Here is a 26,441-nt window from a genome sequence, read left to right on the forward strand (position 1 = left end):
TGTTATATAACCTGTGTAAATCAATAATTATACATAATTTATATATTTTAGTTTAGTTTTCATTTTGGTCTAAAATTTTCTTTTCCTAACAGAGAGGAAAGGTCTGCTGCACATTTAAACCAGAATGCTAAGAGTCTGAAAATAACATTGAAGGTATTCTACACATTTCAAAAACAACACAAGATGTCCCAAGGATTTAAAAAACAACACTGAAGATATTTCACAGATTTCAAAAACAACTCTGAAGATATTCCATGGATTTCAAAAACAACTCTGAAGTTTATTCCACGGATTAAAAAAATCTGAAGATATTCCATGGATTTAAAAAACACTCTGAAGATATTCCATGGATTTCAAAGCAGCACTGGAGATATTCCACAGATTTCAAATAAAACAACACGGAAGATATTCCATGGATTTGAAAAAACAACACCGAGGATATTCCAGATTTCAAAAACAACACAGAAGATATCCCAAGGATTTCAAGAGCAATGCCGAAGATATTCCACAGATTTCAAAAAAAAAACCACAGAGGATATCCCAAGGAATTCAAACATCTGTCCATTCCCAAAAAAAGACCCAAAATGTTGGAGTACACTTCTAAATATTGACTTGTGATCCCGTATATGTTAGTAAGTTACTCAATATTTGTATTGGTTTACAGATAGATGTTCATTTGTTCAATGTGAATATTTACAGTATAATATACACTATTGGAAATATAATATTATCTATCCAAAAAAACTGTCATAATTTACTGATATTTATGCAAAGATTTGAAAATGTTGACTATTTATTAGACATTTACACACAAGTTACAACTCAACTGTAAAAAAAGGAGAGGATATCTTAGTATGAAAGTTGAAGACGGTGGCACTCACATGCCTGTGTACCTGATTACGGTTAAAGTAGGATGAAGGACGATATGAACAGCGCCACCACAGGTGAAAGTGAAATAACCTTTGTTTTTGTCAAATTGCATGTAAAACTACTTATCACATACCAAAGAATCAATGTGTTTATATATTGTATCATGTTGTGATAGATGTCAGGAATCTTACAGGGAAGAGTAGAAAGAGGAAATATGGCTGTGTTATAATTTTCTTCCTTTCAACATTAAATAAGAAATGGATATGACATAACAAAGAACATAGTTTGTCATACCGTCATATTATGACAGCTGCTCAAATAGAGAAAGACAGCGCCCTCACAGATCAAAATAAGATTTCATTTGTTTTTATCATTTCTATTCATTTGGGGGAAAGGAACAGTGCCGTCATTGGTCAGTGTAAGATTTCCTTTGTTTTTGTCAAAAACTGTAAGTTGTAGGTAATTGGTACATACTACTTAAGAAAATATAATTATGTTGCTATCATTTAAGCCATCATAGAACAACAGGCTGAACAAGTCCTAGTCTCATTCACTGATTCATTTTATTGTAATAGTGCCACAAATTGGAAAGTAAAGAATCTGCCCTCACAGGCCAATGTAAGATTTCTTTTGTTTTTGTCAATAGTGTTAGTTGTACTCAAGTTACCATATCAAGGATATACTGTTGTATTTGTATGATATCGTGTTGTGATAGAACTTTTCAATTGTTTTTATTTTGTATGAAAAATGCTGTTTGTTCAACTTAAATGATACATACGTAGTGATTACCAAGGAATGTTTATTTTTAAAAAATCCACTCTATCTAGGTGTTTTATATGTAAAATTATTTAATGTGAAAACTTTGTACTGGTTGACAATTACTTTGACTTAGCAACTTAGCTGATATTGTGTTGTTTTAAATGTTAACTACAACTGCTGACGTCAGACCATGGATGAACGGAACCTGTTACAAACAGGGAAAGTAAACAAATGAATTGGATTAATAACACTTGGCTCAGCATGTTGGAAGTACAGAGACTTGTACTACATACCATGGTTTGATAAGAACAGTTTTATGGCCGCTTTGTGTGTACATGAAATGCCAGGGGAACTGGAATTTTACTAAAGTGGTCATAAAACTGTTCTTATTTCAACATAAAACTGTTCTTATCAAATAATGGACTATAAATTCACAGTTTCTGTACTTCCTACATGCTGTGCTAAGTGTTATTAATCCAATTCATTTGTTTATTTTTCCTGTTTTCAATAGGCTCTGTTCATCCATGGTCTGATGTCAGTAGTTGTAATATGAAATACAATATACAGTCAGCCATTTCAATTGAAAATGTACACTGCACTTACTACATTTTTGTCACCCCATCCTTAGCAAGTGTGTTCTACAATATTAGTACCCACTTTCATATTATTTATAAATTTATTTTTCATTATTTTTCCCAATTTTAACCCTTTAAAGCTTGACACACCCGATATTTGGTGTGTAATTACGTTGCCGGGACCAGCGAAGGGGTATTTCGTGAGTTGTTGCAGTGTTCTCTGCGTACGTACTTTCACGAGCGTAGTGAGAGAATGTGCAGCACAAAACACTGCAAGTACATGTGCAAATACGCCCCATGTTCCACACTCAAACTCAAGCTGCACAGGGATATGTTATTATTACATATGTTTATTCAAGACAGCAAATTTCCATAAAATTCATCGTGTGCAGACACACGCTTTCATGTACAAGGAATGATTGTAAAATCATTTGCATATCATTTGCATATAGATGCAAAATACGGTTTTTAGTATTGCACTGCCAGTTATTATACCTCCTAGCAAACATACATGCACACTGGTGCAAGGAATCACTGGTACATATGTAATAATATTGTTTTTGTTTGTTTGTATATTTAAATTTCCTAAACGTGATGTACATGTTCCAATATATTTCTGTTTATACTGTTTTGCATAAATTATATTTAGTAGCGTTAGGGTTGTGTGTTATATATTTGAGAGTACTAGATTTTTGAGTTGAAAATTACTTTGAAAATTATTTTGTTCTCAGGTCAGATGCCTTTTATTTTGTATATTATATTATGCTGCAGAATAGAGACTGTTCAAAGAGGTGATGCGAGTCGGGGGTGGGGGTGGGGGGTTGCTAAAACAGTGTTAAAATCGCAATGTTACATACGCATAGAGTTAACTTATGTGACTACATCCATGACTTAAGCAGAGTTGTTCAAAGATAAGTTAAAAAATGGCAGTCTCACACCGAAAACGGAGAATTCCATCCAGGAAATAGATGCGTTTGATTAAACTTGTGAGTGACTCCTAAGTGCTTATTACCTGTAGATAAATAGTCATGAATATTCAGTGTGCATCTAATGAATATTCATGAATCTGAAGTCCCATGATGCAATGGTGGACCAGTGTGAGAACAACAAAGGTGATACAGAGTTTCAGTTTTGTTGTGTCTTGGTATTTGCATAAAATTTATGTGATATGAAATCATGAAATGACTCTCCAAAAACCCCAGTTTATGAAAACATATCTATTTCTGAGAGTGGTATTCCCCATTAATAGCTAAAACATAGAATGTGATACAGGAATCAGTTTTGTCAAAATATGTCAGTCTCTGCACACTTTACCATATGAAAGCTCTTGATCCTTTTTCAAAGTGTAAAATTTTGTGGTTTTACTTTTTTTTAAGGAACTTGACAGTCTTTATTTTATTATTTATGTACAGTTAAAATAATATTATGTAGCCATTTTGATAACGTTTAAAGAAATTGTATGATGAACCTGATTGTTCCCCCCAGGTTTTACCCCCAAAAAAGGGTTAATATTTTTTTAACAAACTAAAAAGGCGAATTTGAAGATTTTTACTTCCAAGGAAAATACAATCTTAAGAAACTTTTACTAGGAAGGATAACTTAAACCTCTGCACTCAAAATGTTTTACTCACTGCCACAGGATTCAGTGCTTGAAGATATCGTGACCAAAATTTGAGGAATTTAGTAGCAGAGATTTATTTTTTTCACTTTTCCCTGTTTTTTTTTCACTTCTAAATTTATAGAGCTTTAAAATATTTTATCTGTTGTAAGATGGAAGTGTAAAATGCACTGTTCAACTCTAGAGGGTGCCATTTACCGCGCAATTTGTAATGTAAACAAGTCATCTACATGCATTGTTCAACTCTAGAGGGCGCCATTTACAGTGCAGTTGTAATGTGTTGTAAACATTACATCATAATTCAGTGTCCTAGGAATCAGAAACCTTGAAAGCCTGCTCAGGTGCAAATCTTAGTTTGAAAAGCCATTTTTGTACTCGTACTGAAATTAGTTTACCTCATTACATTTCATACTATCAATTTTTAATCAGGGGAACAGCATTCACCCATTCTAGATTTCGTAAAAAGTTTTAGTTATTTTTAAACAAAGCATTTTTTTAATTTCATAACTTTAATTTTGTATTAGTTTTCATTAATAATTGTTTATGTTTCTGTCTTGTTGCATTTGGTCCACACTTCTAGACATGCAAAGTGGAATTTCAATGTATTTGTTATCAGAACAGTTTTGTTCATAGTCTGTTAAAATATTTCGAAGGCCCCCGCTTCTGGTAAACTTTTGTTAAAAGAAAAGAAGGACCTAGCATCTCAATATTTGAACATGTATTGTACCAAGCATACAGGAACTAAATCTTTCAATGGTTGTACTTCACCATATTACATCTATGTCTAAGCAGCGATTTTGTGATAAAAGTGATGATGTATATCGGTTGACTTGTAAGTTTATGTCAAGATAAGAATGTTGCACAAAAGTCACTACTTGAACACAATATTTGTTTATGTATGTGTTTATTAACCGAAAACAATTATGTAGATGAAATGGATTATTTCAATTTGTCCTCACAGAAATAAAACAAACCCAAGTCTTAGTTTATTATACCAATATTTTATTGCCTTGAATATTTTTACTTTGATGTGACAAAAGTACATATTGACAGGAAATGTGTGTGTATATGTATGTATGTATGTATGACAGTATGTATGTATGACAGTATGTATGTATGTATGTATGTACATGTATGTATGTATGTATGTATGTACATGTATGTATGTATGTATGTATGTATGTATGTATGTATGTATGTATGTATGTACATGTGTGTATGTATGTATGTATGTATGTATGTATGTATGTACATGTGTGTGTGTGTGTGTATGTACAATGTATGTATGTATGTATCCACACTTTGGCCATTGGTAACATTTGGACTGTTACTCCTGCTATCGAGAGTCCCCATCAACCAAAACTTGGATTACATATACAACTATAGCCAAATACAGGATGAAATGGAGTCTAGAAGTACAAGACTGACCCGTCACAGGTTCCCATACATCACCATCAAGTTGGTAACAGACAGGACGGGTACCACTGTCGTGAACAAGATACAGTATATGGGCGTAGATATGAGTGTCTACGAAGCACAGTCCACAGGGATCTGTCAGGTTTGTGAGATCATATGAAGGATCATCTCCAGAGTCACATGTATCACAGTTATCAGTTTTGTCTTCTTTAAATTCACACTTTCTTCCCACCTATATAGAACAATAACACATCAATTATGATTTTGAAAAATAAAGATAAAATATAAAACCTCTCGTAAATTATCATCAGAATTAATTTGCAAGTTTTGAATTTGATTTTCAAAATTTGAATATGATAAGTGATGGCCATGTTATGATAGTGATTGGAAAAAATCACCTGTGCAAATAAAGAGATAAGATAAAACAAGTTGTTCACTGTAGACATCTAACGTTTGAAGTGGATGCAATATGAATACAGTTTTTGAATAATGTACCTTGATTTATGCAAATTAGTTGGTCAGAATTGGCAATATTGAAGTGTCGTCTGCTGAAGTGAAAAATACTATAATTTATAATTAGCTCTAAATATAACGCCAACCCTTGCAAAACAAAGATAAATATAAGGTCAACTGTAGAGGGCAGTATACATCGCCAAAAGTCGATTTCTTCACAAAGGTCAAAAAAGCCGAAATTGGGGCCGTTTGGACTGCAAAAACGCATTATTGCGTAATAGTTGAAAAATGCGACTTTTCTTCTTTTAATCGATAATAGCGTGTCCACGGCCAAACCAAATCATCTCTTTTACGTTTCATAATATCAAACATGTAATTTAGAGTGGTTTTTGAAAAATTAAAATCAATATTTCTGAAAACATTAATAAAAAAATTAATAAAAACTGCCATACTTTGGTTATAAACTGAAATTCAAGATGTCTTACCACTAGCAACACATTAATTTATGCATTAATAATGATAGGTCAACTGTAGATGGCAGTATACATCGCCAAAAGTCGATTTCTTCACAAAGTTCAAAAAAGCCGAAATTGGGGCCGTTTGGACTGCAAAAACGCATTATTGCGTAATAGTTGAAAAATGCGACTTTTCTTCTTTTAATCGATAATAGCGTGTCCAGGGCCAAACCAAATCATCTCTTTTACGTTTCATAATATCAAACATGTAATTTAGAGTGGTTTTTGAAAAATTAAAATCAATATTTCTGAAAACATTAATAAAAAAATTAATAAAAACTGCCATACTTTGGTTATACACTGAAATTCAAGATTTCTTACCACTCGCAACACATTAATTTATGCATTAATAATGATAGGTCAACTGTAGATGGCAGTATACATCGCCAAAAGTCGATTTCTTCACAAAGTTCAAAAAAGCCGAAATTGGGGCCGTTTGGACTGCAAAAACGCATTATTGCGTAATAGTTGAAAAATGCGACTTTTCTTCTTTTAATCGATAATAGCGTGTCCACGGCCAAACCAAATCATCTCTTTTACGTTTCATAATATCAAACATGTAATTTAGAGTGGTTTTTGAAAAATTAAAATCAATATTTCTGAAAACATTAATAAAAAAATTAATAAAAACTGCCATACTTTGGTTATACACTGAAATTCAAGATTTCTTACCACTCGCAACACATTAATTTATGCATTAATAATGATAGGTCAACTGTAGATGGCAGTATACATCGCCAAAAGTCGATTTCTTCACAAAGGTCAAAAAAGCCGAAATTGGGGCCGTTTGGACTGCAAAAACGCATTATTGCGTAATAGTTGAAAAATGCGACTTTTCTTCTTTTAATCGATAATAGCGTGTCCACGGCCAAACCAAATCATCTCTTTTACGTTTCATAATATCAAACATGTAATTTAGAGTGGTTTTTGAAAAATTAAAATCAATATTTCTGAAAACATTAATAAAAAAATTAATAAAAACTGCCATACTTTGGTTATACACTGAAATTCAAGATTTCTTACCACTCGCAACACATTAATTTATGCATTAATAATGATAGGTCAACTGTAGATGGCAGTATACATCGCCAAAAGTCGATTTCTTCACAAAGGTCAAAAAAGCCGAAATTGGGGCCGTTTGGACTGCAAAAACGCATTATTGCGTAATAGTTGAAAAATGCGACTTTTCTTCTTTTAATCGATAATAGCGTGTCCACGGCCAAACCAAATCATCTCTTTTACGTTTCATAATATCAAACATGTAATTTAGAGTGGTTTTTGAAAAATTAAAATCAATATTTCTGAAAACATTAATAAAAAAATTAATAAAAACTGCCATACTTTGGTTATAAACTGAAATTCAAGATTTCTTACCACTCGCAACACATTAATTTATGCATTAATAATGATAGGTCAACTGTAGATGGCAGTATACATCGCCAAAAGTCGATTTCTTCACAAAGTTCAAAAAAGCCGAAATTGGGGCCGTTTGAACTGCAAAAACGCATTATTGCGTAATAGTTGAAAAATGCGACTTTTCTTCTTTTAATCGATAATAGCGTGTCCACGGCCAAACCAAATCATCTCTTTTACGTTTCATAATATCAAACATGTAATTTAGAGTGGTTTTTGAAAAATTAAAATCAATATTTCTGAAAACATTAATAAAAACTGCCATACTTTGGTTATAAACTGAAATTCAAGATTTCTTACCACTAGCAACACATTAATTTATGCATTAATAATGATAAGTCAACTGTAGATGGCAGTATACATCGCCAAAAGTCGATTTCTTCACAAAGGTCAAAAAAGCCGAAATTGGGGCCGTTTGGACTGCAAAAACGCATTATTGCGTAATAGTTGAAAAATGCGACTTTTCTTCTTTTAATCGATAATAGCGTGTCCACGGCCAAACCAAATCATCTCTTTTACGTTTCATAATATCAAACATGTAATTTAGAGTGGTTTTTGAAAAATTAAAATCAATATTTCTGAAAACATTAATAAAAAAATTAATAAAAACTGCCATACTTTGGTTATACACTGAAATTCAAGATTTCTTACCACTCGCAACACATTAATTTATGCATTAATAATGATAGGTCAACTGTAGATGGCAGTATACATCGCCAAAAGTCGATTTCTTCACAAAGTTCAAAAAAGCCGAAATTGGGGCCGTTTGGACTGCAAAAACGCATTATTGCGTAATAGTTGAAAAATGCGACTTTTCTTCTTTTAATCGATAATAGCGTGTCCAGGGCCAAACCAAATCATCTCTTTTACGTTTCATAACATCAAACATGTAATTTAGAGTGGTTTTTGAAAAATTAAAATCAATATTTCTGAAAACATTAATAAAAAAATTAATAAAAACTGCCATACTTTGGTTATACACTGAAATTCAAGATTTCTTACCACTCGCAACACATTAATTTATGCATTAATAATGATAGGTCAACTGTAGATGGCAGTATACATCGCCAAAAGTCGATTTCTTCACAAAGTTCAAAAAAGCCGAAATTGGGGCCGTTTGGACTGCAAAAACGCATTATTGCGTAATAGTTGAAAAATGCGACTTTTCTTCTTTTAATCGATAATAGCGTGTCCAGGGCCAAACCAGATCATCTCTTTTACGTTTCATAATATCAAACATGTAATTTAGAGTGGTTTTTGAAAAATTAAAATCAATATTTCTCAAAACATTAATAAAAAAATTAATAAAAACTGCCATACTTTGGTTATAAACTGAAATTCAAGATTTCTTACCACTCGCAACACATTAATTTATGCATTAATAATGATAGGTCAACTGTAGATGGCAGTATACATCGCCAAAAGTCGATTTCTTCACAAAGGTCAAAAAAGCCGAAATTGGGGCCGTTTGGACTGCAAAAACGCATTATTGCGTAATAGTTGAAAAATGCGACTTTTCTTCTTTTAATCGATAATAGCGTGTCCACGGCCAAACCAAATCATCTCTTTTACGTTTCATAATATCAAACATGTAATTTAGAGTGGTTTTTGAAAAATTAAAATCAATATTTCTGAAAACATTAATAAAAAAATTAATAAAAACTGCCATACTTTGGTTATAAACTGAAATTCAAGATGTCTTACCACTAGCAACACATTAATTTATGCATTAATAATGATAGGTCAACTGTAGATGGCAGTATACATCGCCAAAAGTCTATTTCTTCACAAAGTTCAAAAAAGCCGAAATTGGGGCCGTTTGGACTGCAAAAACGCATTATTGCGTAATAGTTGAAAAATGCGACTTTTCTTCTTTTAATCGATAATAGCGTGTCCAGGGCCAAACCAAATCATCTCTTTTACGTTTCATAATATCAAACATGTAATTTAGAGTGGTTTTTGAAAAATTAAAATCAATATTTCTGAAAACATTAATAAAAAAATTAATAAAAACTGCCATACTTTGGTTATACACTGAAATTCAAGATTTCTTACCACTCGCAACACATTAATTTATGCATTAATAATGATAGGTCAACTGTAGATGGCAGTATACATCGCCAAAAGTCTATTTCTTCACAAAGTTCAAAAAGGCCGAAATTGGGGCCGTTTGGACTGCAAAAACGCATTATTGCGTAATAGTTGAAAAATGCGACTTTTCTTCTTTTAATCGATAATAGCGTGTCCACGGCCAAACCAAATCATCTCTTTTACGTTTCATAATATCAAACATGTAATTTAGAGTGGTTTTTGAAAAATTAAAATCAATATTTCTGAAAACATTAATAAAAAAATTAATAAAAACTGCCATACTTTGGTTATAAACTGAAATTCAAGATTTCTTACCACTCGCAACACATCAATTTATGCATTAATAATGATAGGTCAACTGTAGATGGCAGTATACATCGCCAAAAGTCGATTTCTTCACAAAGTTCAAAAAAGCCGAAATTGGGGCCGTTTGGACTGCAAAAACGCATTATTGCGTAATAGTTGAAAAATGCGACTTTTCTTCTTTTAATCGATAATAGCGTGTCCACGGCCAAACCAAATCATCTCTTTTACGTTTCATAATATCAAACATGTAATTTAGATTGGTTTTTGAAAAATTAAAATCAATATTTCTGAAAACATTAATAAAAAAATTAATAAAAACTGCCATACTTTGGTTATACACTGAAATTCAAGATTTCTTACCACTCGCAACACATTAATTTATGCATTAATAATGATAGGTCAACTGTAGATGGCAGTATACATCGCCAAAAGTCGATTTCTTCACAAAGTTCAAAAAAGCCGAAATTGGGGCCGTTTGGACTGCAAAAACGCATTATTGCGTAATAGTTGAAAAATGCGACTTTTCTTCTTTTAATCGATAATAGCGTGTCCACGGCCAAACCAAATCATCTCTTTTACGTTTCATAATATCAAACATGTAATTTAGAGTGGTTTTTGAAAAATTAAAATCAATATTTCTGAAAACATTAATAAAAAAATTAATAAAAACTGCCATACTTTGGTTATACACTGAAATTCAAGATTTCTTACCACTCGCAACACATTAATTTATGCATTAATAATGATAGGTCAACTGTAGATGGCAGTATACATCGCCAAAAGTCGATTTCTTCACAAAGTTCAAAAAAGCCGAAATTGGGGCCGTTTGGACTGCAAAAACGCATTATTGCGTAATAGTTGAAAAATGCGACTTTTCTTCTTTTAATCGATAATAGCGTGTCCACGGCCAAACCAAATCATCTCTTTTACGTTTCATAATATCAAACATGTAATTTAGAGTGGTTTTTGAAAAATTAAAATCAATATTTCTGAAAACATTAATAAAAAAATTAATAAAAACTGCCATACTTTGGTTATACACTGAAATTCAAGATTTCTTACCACTCGCAACACATTAATTTATGCATTAATAATGATAGGTCAACTGTAGATGGCAGTATACATCGCCAAAAGTCGATTTCTTCACAAAGTTCAAAAAAGCCGAAATTGGGGCCGTTTGGACTGCAAAAACGCATTATTGCGTAATAGTTGAAAAATGCGACTTTTCTTCTTTTAATCGATAATAGCGTGTCCAGGGCCAAACCAAATCATCTCTTTTACGTTTCATAATATCAAACATGTAATTTAGAGTGGTTTTTGAAAAATTAAAATCAATATTTCTGAAAACATTAATAAAAAAATTAATAAAAACTGCCATACTTTGGTTATAAACTGAAATTCAAGATTTCTTACCACTCGCAACACATTAATTTATGCATTAATAATGATAGGTCAACTGTAGATGGCAGTATACATCGCCAAAAGTCGATTTCTTCACAAAGGTCAAAAAAGCCGAAATTGGGGCCGTTTGGACTGCAAAAACGCATTATTGCGTAATAGTTGAAAAATGCGACTTTTCTTCTTTTAATCGATAATAGCGTGTCCACGGCCAAACCAAATCATCTCTTTTACGTTTCATAATATCAAACATGTAATTTAGAGTGGTTTTTGAAAAATTAAAATCAATATTTCTGAAAACATTAATAAAAAAATTAATAAAAACTGCCATACTTTGGTTATACACTGAAATTCAAGATTTCTTACCACTCGCAACACATTAATTTATGCATTAATAATGATAGGTCAACTGTAGATGGCAGTATACATCGCCAAAAGTCGATTTCTTCACAAAGTTCAAAAAAGCCGAAATTGGGGCCGTTTGGACTGCAAAAACGCATTATTGCGTAATAGTTGAAAAATGCGACTTTTCTTCTTTTAATCGATAATAGCGTGTCCAGGGCCAAACCAAATCATCTCTTTTACGTTTCATAATGTCAAACATGTAATTTAGAGTGGTTTTTGAAAAATTAAAATCAATATTTCTGAAAACATTAATAAAAAAATTAATAAAAACTGCCATACTTTGGTTATACACTGAAATTCAAGATTTCTTACCACTCGCAACACATTAATTTATGCATTAATAATGATAGGTCAACTGTAGATGGCAGTATACATCGCCAAAAGTCGATTTCTTCACAAAGTTCAAAAAAGCCGAAATTGGGGCCGTTTGGACTGCAAAAACGCATTATTGCGTAATAGTTGAAAAATGCGACTTTTCTTCTTTTAATCGATAATAGCGTGTCCACGGCCAAACCAAATCATCTCTTTTACGTTTCATAATATCAAACATGTAATTTAGAGTGGTTTTTGAAAAATTAAAATCAATATTTCTGAAAACATTAATAAAAAAATTAATAAAAACTGCCATACTTTGGTTATACACTGAAATTCAAGATTTCTTACCACTCGCAACACATTAATTTATGCATTAATAATGATAGGTCAACTGTAGATGGCAGTATACATCGCCAAAAGTCGATTTCTTCACAAAGTTCAAAAAAGCCGAAATTGGGGCCGTTTGGACTGCAAAAACGCATTATTGCGTAATAGTTGAAAAATGCGACTTTTCTTCTTTTAATCGATAATAGCGTGTCCACGGCCAAACCAAATCATCTCTTTTACGTTTCATAATATCAAACATGTAATTTAGAGTGGTTTTTGAAAAATTAAAATCAATATTTCTGAAAACATTAATAAAAAAATTAATAAAAACTGCCATACTTTGGTTATACACTGAAATTCAAGATTTCTTACCACTCGCAACACATTAATTTATGCATTAATAATGATAGGTCAACTGTAGATGGCAGTATACATCGCCAAAAGTCGATTTCTTCACAAAGTTCAAAAAAGCCGAAATTGGGGCCGTTTGGACTGCAAAAACGCATTATTGCGTAATAGTTGAAAAATGCGACTTTTCTTCTTTTAATCGATAATAGCGTGTCCAGGGCCAAACCAAATCATCTCTTTTACGTTTCATAATATCAAACATGTAATTTAGAGTGGTTTTTGAAAAATTAAAATCAATATTTCTGAAAACATTAATAAAAAAATTAATAAAAACTGCCATACTTTGGTTATAAACTGAAATTCAAGATTTCTTACCACTCGCAACACATTAATTTATGCATTAATAATGATAGGTCAACTGTAGATGGCAGTATACATCGCCAAAAGTCGATTTCTTCACAAAGGTCAAAAAAGCCGAAATTGGGGCCGTTTGGACTGCAAAAACGCATTATTGCGTAATAGTTGAAAAATGCGACTTTTCTTCTTTTAATCGATAATAGCGTGTCCACGGCCAAACCAAATCATCTCTTTTACGTTTCATAATATCAAACATGTAATTTAGAGTGGTTTTTGAAAAATTAAAATCAATATTTCTGAAAACATTAATAAAAAAATTAATAAAAACTGCCATACTTTGGTTATACACTGAAATTCAAGATTTCTTACCACTCGCAACACATTAATTTATGCATTAATAATGATAGGTCAACTGTAGATGGCAGTATACATCGCCAAAAGTCGATTTCTTCACAAAGTTCAAAAAAGCCGAAATTGGGGCCGTTTGGACTGCAAAAACGCATTATTGCGTAATAGTTGAAAAATGCGACTTTTCTTCTTTTAATCGATAATAGCGTGTCCAGGGCCAAACCAAATCATCTCTTTTACGTTTCATAATGTCAAACATGTAATTTAGAGTGGTTTTTGAAAAATTAAAATCAATATTTCTGAAAACATTAATAAAAAAATTAATAAAAACTGCCATACTTTGGTTATACACTGAAATTCAAGATTTCTTACCACTCGCAACACATTAATTTATGCATTAATAATGATAGGTCAACTGTAGATGGCAGTATACATCGCCAAAAGTCGATTTCTTCACAAAGTTCAAAAAAGCCGAAATTGGGGCCGTTTGGACTGCAAAAACGCATTATTGCGTAATAGTTGAAAAATGCGACTTTTCTTCTTTTAATCGATAATAGCGTGTCCACGGCCAAACCAAATCATCTCTTTTACGTTTCATAATATCAAACATGTAATTTAGAGTGGTTTTTGAAAAATTAAAATCAATATTTCTGAAAACATTAATAAAAAAATTAATAAAAACTGCCATACTTTGGTTATAAACTGAAATTCAAGATGTCTTACCACTAGCAACACATTAATTTATGCATTAATAATGATAGGTCAACTGTAGATGGCAGTATACATCGCCAAAAGTCGATTTCTTCACAAAGTTCAAAAAAGCCGAAATTGGGGCCGTTTGGACTGCAAAAACGCATTATTGCGTAATAGTTGAAAAATGCGACTTTTCTTCTTTTAATCGATAATAGCGTGTCCACGGCCAAACCAAATCATCTCTTTTACGTTTCATAATATCAAACATGTAATTTAGAGTGGTTTTTGAAAAATTAAAATCAATATTTCTGAAAACATTAATAAAAAAATTAATAAAAACTGCCATACTTTGGTTATACACTGAAATTCAAGATTTCTTACCACTCGCAACACATTAATTTATGCATTAATAATGATAGGTCAACTGTAGATGGCAGTATACATCGCCAAAAGTCTATTTCTTCACAAAGTTCAAAAAGGCCGAAATTGGGGCCGTTTGGACTGCAAAAACGCATTATTGCGTAATAGTTGAAAAATGCGACTTTTCTTCTTTTAATCGATAATAGCGTGTCCACGGCCAAACCAAATCATCTCTTTTACGTTTCATAATATCAAACATGTAATTTAGAGTGGTTTTTGAAAAATTAAAATCAATATTTCTGAAAACATTAATAAAAAAATTAATAAAAACTGCCATACTTTGGTTATAAACTGAAATTCAAGATTTCTTACCACTCGCAACACATTAATTTATGCATTAATAATGATAGGTCAACTGTAGATGGCAGTATACATCGCCAAAAGTCGATTTCTTCACAAAGGTCAAAAAAGCCGAAATTGGGGCCGTTTGGACTGCAAAAACGCATTATTGCGTAATAGTTGAAAAATGCGACTTTTCTTCTTTTAATCGATAATAGCGTGTCCACGGCCAAACCAAATCATCTCTTTTACGTTTCATAATATCAAACATGTAATTTAGAGTGGTTTTTGAAAAATTAAAATCAATATTTCTGAAAACATTAATAAAAAAATTAATAAAAACTGCCATACTTTGGTTATACACTGAAATTCAAGATTTCTTACCACTCGCAACACATTAATTTATGCATTAATAATGATAGGTCAACTGTAGATGGCAGTATACATCGCCAAAAGTCGATTTCTTCACAAAGTTCAAAAAAGCCGAAATTGGGGCCGTTTGGACTGCAAAAACGCATTATTGCGTAATAGTTGAAAAATGCGACTTTTCTTCTTTTAATCGATAATAGCGTGTCCAGGGCCAAACCAAATCATCTCTTTTACGTTTCATAATGTCAAACATGTAATTTAGAGTGGTTTTTGAAAAATTAAAATCAATATTTCTGAAAACATTAATAAAAAAATTAATAAAAACTGCCATACTTTGGTTATACACTGAAATTCAAGATTTCTTACCACTCGCAACACATTAATTTATGCATTAATAATGATAGGTCAACTGTAGATGGCAGTATACATCGCCAAAAGTCGATTTCTTCACAAAGTTCAAAAAAGCCGAAATTGGGGCCGTTTGGACTGCAAAAACGCATTATTGCGTAATAGTTGAAAAATGCGACTTTTCTTCTTTTAATCGATAATAGCGTGTCCACGGCCAAACCAAATCATCTCTTTTACGTTTCATAATATCAAACATGTAATTTAGAGTGGTTTTTGAAAAATTAAAATCAATATTTCTGAAAACATTAATAAAAAAATTAATAAAAACTGCCATACTTTGGTTATACACTGAAATTCAAGATTTCTTACCACTCGCAACACATTAATTTATGCATTAATAATGATAGGTCAACTGTAGATGGCAGTATACATCGCCAAAAGTCGATTTCTTCACAAAGTTCAAAAAAGCCGAAATTGGGGCCGTTTGGACTGCAAAAACGCATTATTGCGTAATAGTTGAAAAATGCGACTTTTCTTCTTTTAATCGATAATAGCGTGTCCACGGCCAAACCAAATCATCTCTTTTACGTTTCATAATATCAAACATGTAATTTAGAGTGGTTTTTGAAAAATTAAAATCAATATTTCTGAAAACATTAATAAAAAAATTAATAAAAACTGCCATACTTTGGTTATACACTGAAATTCAAGATTTCTTACCACTCGCAACACATTAATTTATGCATTAATAATGATAGGTCAACTGTAGATGGCAGTATACATCGCCAAAAGTCGATTTCTTCACAAAGTTCAAAAAAGCCGAAATTGGGGCCGTTTGGACTGCAAAAACGCATTATTGCGTAATAGTTGAAAAATGCGACTTTTCTTCTTTTAATCGATAATAGCGTGTCCAGGGCCAAACCAAATCATCTCTTTTACGTTTCATAATATCAAACATGTAATTTAGAGTGGTTTTTGAAAAATTAAAATCAATATTTCTGAAAACATTAATAAAAAAATTAATAAAAACTGCCATACTTTGGTTATAAACTGAAATTCAAGATTTCTTACCACTCGCAACACATTAATTTATGCATTAATAATGATAGGTCAACTGTAGATGGCAGTATACATCGCCAAAAGTCGATTTCTTCACAAAGGTCAAAAAAGCCGAAATTGGGGCCGTTTGGACTGCAAAAACGCATTATTGCGTAATAGTTGAAAAATGCGACTTTTCTTCTTTTAATCGATAATAGCGTGTCCACGGCCAAACCAAATCATCTCTTTTACGTTTCATAATATCAAACATGTAATTTAGAGTGGTTTTTGAAAAATTAAAATCAATATTTCTGAAAACATTAATAAAAAAATTAATAAAAACTGCCATACTTTGGTTATACACTGAAATTCAAGATTTCTTACCACTCGCAACACATTAATTTATGCATTAATAATGATAGGTCAACTGTAGATGGCAGTATACATCGCCAAAAGTCGATTTCTTCACAAAGTTCAAAAAAGCCGAAATTGGGGCCGTTTGGACTGCAAAAACGCATTATTGCGTAATAGTTGAAAAATGCGACTTTTCTTCTTTTAATCGATAATAGCGTGTCCAGGGCCAAACCAAATCATCTCTTTTACGTTTCATAATGTCAAACATGTAATTTAGAGTGGTTTTTGAAAAATTAAAATCAATATTTCTGAAAACATTAATAAAAAAATTAATAAAAACTGCCATACTTTGGTTATACACTGAAATTCAAGATTTCTTACCACTCGCAACACATTAATTTATGCATTAATAATGATAGGTCAACTGTAGATGGCAGTATACATCGCCAAAAGTCGATTTCTTCACAAAGTTCAAAAAAGCCGAAATTGGGGCCGTTTGGACTGCAAAAACGCATTATTGCGTAATAGTTGAAAAATGCGACTTTTCTTCTTTTAATCGATAATAGCGTGTCCACGGCCAAACCAAATCATCTCTTTTACGTTTCATAATATCAAACATGTAATTTAGAGTGGTTTTTGAAAAATTAAAATCAATATTTCTGAAAACATTAATAAAAAAATTAATAAAAACTGCCATACTTTGGTTATAAACTGAAATTCAAGATGTCTTACCACTAGCAACACATTAATTTATGCATTAATAATGATAGGTCAACTGTAGATGGCAGTATACATCGCCAAAAGTCGATTTCTTCACAAAGTTCAAAAAAGCCGAAATTGGGGCCGTTTGGACTGCAAAAACGCATTATTGCGTAATAGTTGAAAAATGCGACTTTTCTTCTTTTAATCGATAATAGCGTGTCCACGGCCAAACCAAATCATCTCTTTTACGTTTCATAATATCAAACATGTAATTTAGAGTGGTTTTTGAAAAATTAAAATCAATATTTCTGAAAACATTAATAAAAAAATTAATAAAAACTGCCATACTTTGGTTATACACTGAAATTCAAGATTTCTTACCACTCGCAACACATTAATTTATGCATTAATAATGATAGGTCAACTGTAGATGGCAGTATACATCGCCAAAAGTCTATTTCTTCACAAAGTTCAAAAAGGCCGAAATTGGGGCCGTTTGGACTGCAAAAACGCATTATTGCGTAATAGTTGAAAAATGCGACTTTTCTTCTTTTAATCGATAATAGCGTGTCCACGGCCAAACCAAATCATCTCTTTTACGTTTCATAATATCAAACATGTAATTTAGAGTGGTTTTTGAAAAATTAAAATCAATATTTCTGAAAACATTAATAAAAAAATTAATAAAAACTGCCATACTTTGGTTATACACTGAAATTCAAGATTTCTTACCACTCGCAACACATCAATTTATGCATTAATAATGATAGGTCAACTGTAGATGGCAGTATACATCGCCAAAAGTCGATTTCTTCACAAAGTTCAAAAAAGCCGAAATTGGGGCCGTTTGGACTGCAAAAACGCATTATTGCGTAATAGTTGAAAAATGCGACTTTTCTTCTTTTAATCGATAATAGCGTGTCCACGGCCAAACCAAATCATCTCTTTTACGTTTCATAATATCAAACATGTAATTTAGAGTGGTTTTTGAAAAATTAAAATCAATATTTCTGAAAACATTAATAAAAAAATTAATAAAAACTGCCATACTTTGGTTATACACTGAAATTCAAGATTTCTTACCACTCGCAACACATTAATTTATGCATTAATAATGATAGGTCAACTGTAGATGGCAGTATACATCGCCAAAAGTCGATTTCTTCACAAAGTTCAAAAAAGCCGAAATTGGGGCCGTTTGGACTGCAAAAACGCATTATTGCGTAATAGTTGAAAAATGCGACTTTTCTTCTTTTAATCGATAATAGCGTGTCCACGGCCAAACCAAATCATCTCTTTTACGTTTCATAATATCAAACATGTAATTTAGAGTGGTTTTTGAAAAATTAAAATCAATATTTCTGAAAACATTAATAAAAAAATTAATAAAAACTGCCATACTTTGGTTATACACTGAAATTCAAGATTTCTTACCACTCGCAACACATTAATTTATGCATTAATAATGATAGGTCAACTGTAGATGGCAGTATACATCGCCAAAAGTCGATTTCTTCACAAAGTTCAAAAAAGCCGAAATTGGGGCCGTTTGGACTGCAAAAACGCATTATTGCGTAATAGTTGAAAAATGCGACTTTTCTTCTTTTAATCGATAATAGCGTGTCCACGGCCAAACCAAATCATCTCTTTTACGTTTCATAATATCAAACATGTAATTTAGAGTGGTTTTTGAAAAATTAAAATCAATATTTCTGAAAACATTAATAAAAAAATTAATAAAAACTGCCATACTTTGGTTATACACTGAAATTCAAGATTTCTTACCACTCGCAACACATTAATTTATGCATTAATAATGATAGGTCAACTGTAGATGGCAGTATACATCGCCAAAAGTCGATTTCTTCACAAAGTTCAAAAAAGCCGAAATTGGGGCCGTTTGGACTGCAAAAACGCATTATTGCGTAATAGTTGAAAAATGCGACTTTTCTTCTTTTAATCGATAATAGCGTGTCCAGGGCCAAACCAAATCATCTCTTTTACGTTTCATAATATCAAACATGTAATTTAGAGTGGTTTTTGAAAAATTAAAATCAATATTTCTGAAAACATTAATAAAAAAATTAATAAAAACTGCCATACTTTGGTTATAAACTGAAATTCAAGATTTCTTACCACTCGCAACACATTAATTTATGCATTAATAATGATAGGTCAACTGTAGATGGCAGTATACATCGCCAAAAGTCGATTTCTTCACAAAGGTCAAAAAAGCCGAAATTGGGGCCGTTTGGACTGCAAAAACGCATTATTGCGTAATAGTTGAAAAATGCGACTTTTCTTCTTTTAATCGATAATAGCGTGTCCACGGCCAAACCAAATCATCTCTTTTACGTTTCATAATATCAAACATGTAATTTAGAGTGGTTTTTGAAAAATTAAAATCAATATTTCTGAAAACATTAATAAAAAAATTAATAAAAACTGCCATACTTTGGTTATACACTGAAATTCAAGATTTCTTACCACTCGCAACACATTAATTTATGCATTAATAATGATAGGTCAACTGTAGATGGCAGTATACATCGCCAAAAGTCGATTTCTTCACAAAGTTCAAAAAAGCCGAAATTGGGGCCGTTTGGACTGCAAAAACGCATTATTGCGTAATAGTTGAAAAATGCGACTTTTCTTCTTTTAATCGATAATAGCGTGTCCAGGGCCAAACCAAATCATCTCTTTTACGTTTCATAATGTCAAACATGTAATTTAGAGTGGTTTTTGAAAAATTAAAATCAATATTTCTGAAAACATTAATAAAAAAATTAATAAAAACTGCCATACTTTGGTTATACACTGAAATTCAAGATTTCTTACCACTCGCAACACATTAATTTATGCATTAATAATGATAGGTCAACTGTAGATGGCAGTATACATCGCCAAAAGTCGATTTCTTCACAAAGTTCAAAAAAGCCGAAATTGGGGCCGTTTGGACTGCAAAAACGCATTATTGCGTAATAGTTGAAAAATGCGACTTTTCTTCTTTTAATCGATAATAGCGTGTCCACGGCCAAACCAAATCATCTCTTTTACGTTTCATAATATCAAACATGTAATTTAGAGTGGTTTTTGAAAAATTAAAATCAATATTTCTGAAAACATTAATAAAAAAATTAATAAAAACTGCCATACTTTGGTTATACACTGAAATTCAAGATTTCTTACCACTCGCAACACATTAATTTATGCATTAATAATGATAGGTCAACTGTAGATGGCAGTATACATCGCCAAAAGTCGATTTCTTCACAAAGTTCAAAAAAGCCGAAATTGGGGCCGTTTGGACTGCAAAAACGCATTATTGCGTAATAGTTGAAAAATGCGACTTTTCTTCTTTTAATCGATAATAGCGTGTCCACGGCCAAACCAAATCATCTCTTTTACGTTTCATAATATCAAACATGTAATTTAGAGTGGTTTTTGAAAAATTAAAATCAATATTTCTGAAAACATTAATAAAAAAATTAATAAAAACTGCCATACTTTGGTTATACACTGAAATTCAAGATTTCTTACCACTCGCAACACATTAATTTATGCATTAATAATGATAGGTCAACTGTAGATGGCAGTATACATCGCCAAAAGTCGATTTCTTCACAAAGTTCAAAAAAGCCGAAATTGGGGCCGTTTGGACTGCAAAAACGCATTATTGCGTAATAGTTGAAAAATGCGACTTTTCTTCTTTTAATCGATAATAGCGTGTCCAGGGCCAAACCAAATCATCTCTTTTACGTTTCATAATATCAAACATGTAATTTAGAGTGGTTTTTGAAAAATTAAAATCAATATTTCTGAAAACATTAATAAAAAAATTAATAAAAACTGCCATACTTTGGTTATAAACTGAAATTCAAGATTTCTTACCACTCGCAACACATTAATTTATGCATTAATAATGATAGGTCAACTGTAGATGGCAGTATACATCGCCAAAAGTCGATTTCTTCACAAAGGTCAAAAAAGCCGAAATTGGGGCCGTTTGGACTGCAAAAACGCATTATTGCGTAATAGTTGAAAAATGCGACTTTTCTTCTTTTAATCGATAATAGCGTGTCCACGGCCAAACCAAATCATCTCTTTTACGTTTCATAATATCAAACATGTAATTTAGAGTGGTTTTTGAAAAATTAAAATCAATATTTCTGAAAACATTAATAAAAAAATTAATAAAAACTGCCATACTTTGGTTATACACTGAAATTCAAGATTTCTTACCACTCGCAACACATTAATTTATGCATTAATAATGATAGGTCAACTGTAGATGGCAGTATACATCGCCAAAAGTCGATTTCTTCACAAAGTTCAAAAAAGCCGAAATTGGGGCCGTTTGGACTGCAAAAACGCATTATTGCGTAATAGTTGAAAAATGCGACTTTTCTTCTTTTAATCGATAATAGCGTGTCCACGGCCAAACCAAATCATCTCTTTTACGTTTCATAATATCAAACATGTAATTTAGAGTGGTTTTTGAAAAATTAAAATCAATATTTCTGAAAACATTAATAAAAAAATTAATAAAAACTGCCATACTTTGGTTATACACTGAAATTCAAGATTTCTTACCACTCGCAACACATTAATTTATGCATTAATAATGATAGGTCAACTGTAGATGGCAGTATACATCGCCAAAAGTCGATTTCTTCACAAAGTTCAAAAAAGCCGAAATTGGGGCCGTTTGGACTGCAAAAACGCATTATTGCGTAATAGTTGAAAAATGCGACTTTTCTTCTTTTAATCGATAATAGCGTGTCCAGGGCCAAACCAAATCATCTCTTTTACGTTTCATAATATCAAACATGTAATTTAGAGTGGTTTTTGAAAAATTAAAATCAATATTTCTGAAAACATTAATAAAAAAATTAATAAAAACTGCCATACTTTGGTTATAAACTGAAATTCAAGATTTCTTACCACTCGCAACACATTAATTTATGCATTAATAATGATAGGTCAACTGTAGATGGCAGTATACATCGCCAAAAGTCGATTTCTTCACAAAGGTCAAAAAAGCCGAAATTGGGGCCGTTTGGACTGCAAAAACGCATTATTGCGTAATAGTTGAAAAATGCGACTTTTCTTCTTTTAATCGATAATAGCGTGTCCACGGCCAAACCAAATCATCTCTTTTACGTTTCATAATATCAAACATGTAATTTAGAGTGGTTTTTGAAAAATTAAAATCAATATTTCTGAAAACATTAATAAAAAAATTAATAAAAACTGCCATACTTTGGTTATACACTGAAATTCAAGATTTCTTACCACTCGCAACACATTAATTTATGCATTAATAATGATAGGTCAACTGTAGATGGCAGTATACATCGCCAAAAGTCGATTTCTTCACAAAGTTCAAAAAAGCCGAAATTGGGGCCGTTTGGACTGCAAAAACGCATTATTGCGTAATAGTTGAAAAATGCGACTTTTCTTCTTTTAATCGATAATAGCGTGTCCAGGGCCAAACCAAATCATCTCTTTTACGTTTCATAATGTCAAACATGTAATTTAGAGTGGTTTTTGAAAAATTAAAATCAATATTTCTGAAAACATTAATAAAAAAATTAATAAAAACTGCCATACTTTGGTTATACACTGAAATTCAAGATTTCTTACCACTCGCAACACATTAATTTATGCATTAATAATGATAGGTCAACTGTAGATGGCAGTATACATCGCCAAAAGTCGATTTCTTCACAAAGTTCAAAAAAGCCGAAATTGGGGCCGTTTGGACTGCAAAAACGCATTATTGCGTAATAGTTGAAAAATGCGACTTTTCTTCTTTTAATCGATAATAGCGTGTCCACGGCCAAACCAAATCATCTCTTTTACGTTTCATAATATCAAACATGTAATTTAGAGTGGTTTTTGAAAAATTAAAATCAATATTTCTGAAAACATTAATAAAAAAATTAATAAAAACTGCCATACTTTGGTTATACACTGAAATTCAAGATTTCTTACCACTCGCAACACATTAATTTATGCATTAATAATGATAGGTCAACTGTAGATGGCAGTATACATCGCCAAAAGTCGATTTCTTCACAAAGTTCAAAAAAGCCGAAATTGGGGCCGTTTGGACTGCAAAAACGCATTATTGCGTAATAGTTGAAAAATGCGACTTTTCTTCTTTTAATCGATAATAGCGTGTCCACGGCCAAACCAAATCATCTCTTTTACGTTTCATAATATCAAACATGTAATTTAGAGTGGTTTTTGAAAAATTAAAATCAATATTTCTGAAAACATTAATAAAAAAATTAATAAAAACTGCCATACTTTGGTTATACACTGAAATTCAAGATTTCTTACCACTCGCAACACATTAATTTATGCATTAATAATGATAGGTCAACTGTAGATGGCAGTATACATCGCCAAAAGTCGATTTCTTCACAAAGTTCAAAAAAGCCGAAATTGGGGCCGTTTGGACTGCAAAAACGCATTATTGCGTAATAGTTGAAAAATGCGACTTTTCTTCTTTTAATCGATAATAGCGTGTCCAGGGCCAAACCAAATCATCTCTTTTACGTTTCATAATATCAAACATGTAATTTAGAGTGGTTTTTGAAAAATTAAAATCAATATTTCTGAAAACATTAATAAAAAAATTAATAAAAACTGCCATACTTTGGTTATAAACTGAAATTCAAGATTTCTTACCACTCGCAACACATTAATTTATGCATTAATAATGATAGGTCAACTGTAGATGGCAGTATACATCGCCAAAAGTCGATTTCTTCACAAAGGTCAAAAAAGCCGAAATTGGGGCCGTTTGGACTGCAAAAACGCATTATTGCGTAATAGTTGAAAAATGCGACTTTTCTTCTTTTAATCGATAATAGCGTGTCCACGGCCAAACCAAATCATCTCTTTTACGTTTCATAATATCAAACATGTAATTTAGAGTGGTTTTTGAAAAATTAAAATCAATATTTCTGAAAACATTAATAAAAAAATTAATAAAAACTGCCATACTTTGGTTATACACTGAAATTCAAGATTTCTTACCACTCGCAACACATTAATTTATGCATTAATAATGATAGGTCAACTGTAGATGGCAGTATACATCGCCAAAAGTCGATTTCTTCACAAAGTTCAAAAAAGCCGAAATTGGGGCCGTTTGGACTGCAAAAACGCATTATTGCGTAATAGTTGAAAAATGCGACTTTTCTTCTTTTAATCGATAATAGCGTGTCCAGGGCCAAACCAAATCATCTCTTTTACGTTTCATAATGTCAAACATGTAATTTAGAGTGGTTTTTGAAAAATTAAAATCAATATTTCTGAAAACATTAATAAAAAAATTAATAAAAACTGCCATACTTTGGTTATACACTGAAATTCAAGATTTCTTACCACTCGCAACACATTAATTTATGCATTAATAATGATAGGTCAACTGTAGATGGCAGTATACATCGCCAAAAGTCGATTTCTTCACAAAGTTCAAAAAAGCCGAAATTGGGGCCGTTTGGACTGCAAAAACGCATTATTGCGTAATAGTTGAAAAATGCGACTTTTCTTCTTTTAATCGATAATAGCGTGTCCACGGCCAAACCAAATCATCTCTTTTACGTTTCATAATATCAAACATGTAATTTAGAGTGGTTTTTGAAAAATTAAAATCAATATTTCTGAAAACATTAATAAAAAAATTAATAAAAACTGCCATACTTTGGTTATAAACTGAAATTCAAGATGTCTTACCACTAGCAACACATTAATTTATGCATTAATAATGATAGGTCAACTGTAGATGGCAGTATACATCGCCAAAAGTCGATTTCTTCACAAAGTTCAAAAAAGCCGAAATTGGGGCCGTTTGGACTGCAAAAACGCATTATTGCGTAATAGTTGAAAAATGCGACTTTTCTTCTTTTAATCGATAATAGCGTGTCCACGGCCAAACCAAATCATCTCTTTTACGTTTCATAATATCAAACATGTAATTTAGAGTGGTTTTTGAAAAATTAAAATCAATATTTCTGAAAACATTAATAAAAAAATTAATAAAAACTGCCATACTTTGGTTATACACTGAAATTCAAGATTTCTTACCACTCGCACATTAATTTATGCATTAATAATGATAGGTCAACTGTAGATGGCAGTATACATCGCCAAAAGTCGATTTCTTCACAAAGTTCAAAAAAGCCGAAATTGGGGCCGTTTGGACTGCAAAAACGCATTATTGCGTAATAGTTGAAAAATGCGACTTTTCTTCTTTTAATCGATAATAGCGTGTCCACGGCCAAACCAAATCATCTCTTTTACGTTTCATAATATCAAACATGTAATTTAGAGTGGTTTTTGAAAAATTAAAATCAATAATTCTGAAAACATTAATAAAAAAATTAATAAAAACTGCCATACTTTGGTTATACACTGAAATTCAAGATTTCTTATCACTCACAACACATTAATTTATGCATTAATAATGATTATCTGTAATACGTAATCTGGTGTTACCGATAAAATGAACCCCCCACAATTGTCAGGGTAACTATGAATTGATTATGTATGGTTACAAACGATGTACAATATTGCTTATAATACTAATTGATTAGTATTTATTATCACATTTCCCATGATGCAACATTCAACATGGTGGGTTTGGAAGTTCCCTATTTCAAGTTGATGACATGTTTCTTACATCCCTCACGTTTTTTATACATTTAG

At 31.7% G+C, this 26,441-nt stretch overlaps 1 protein-coding gene across 1 annotated transcript in view; it reads left to right on the plus strand.

Moving 5' to 3' along the window:
- The window catches only part of LOC144453135 (protein kinase C-binding protein NELL1-like), a 39,864-nt gene extending 35,051 nt beyond the window's left edge, over positions 1 to 4,813 (plus strand). The window contains exon 18 of the mRNA XM_078144414.1: positions 93 to 4,813. Within this exon, the coding sequence (XP_078000540.1) occupies positions 93 to 131 (39 nt within the window). The 3' untranslated portion in view covers positions 132 to 4,813. The remainder of the gene's footprint in view (positions 1 to 92) is intronic.
- Positions 4,814 to 26,441: the final 21,628 nt, after the last annotated feature.

The sequence above is a fragment of the Glandiceps talaboti genome, chromosome 23, assembly GCF_964340395.1.
Source record: "Glandiceps talaboti chromosome 23, keGlaTala1.1, whole genome shotgun sequence".
Lineage (NCBI taxonomy): Eukaryota > Metazoa > Hemichordata > Enteropneusta > Spengelidae > Glandiceps > Glandiceps talaboti.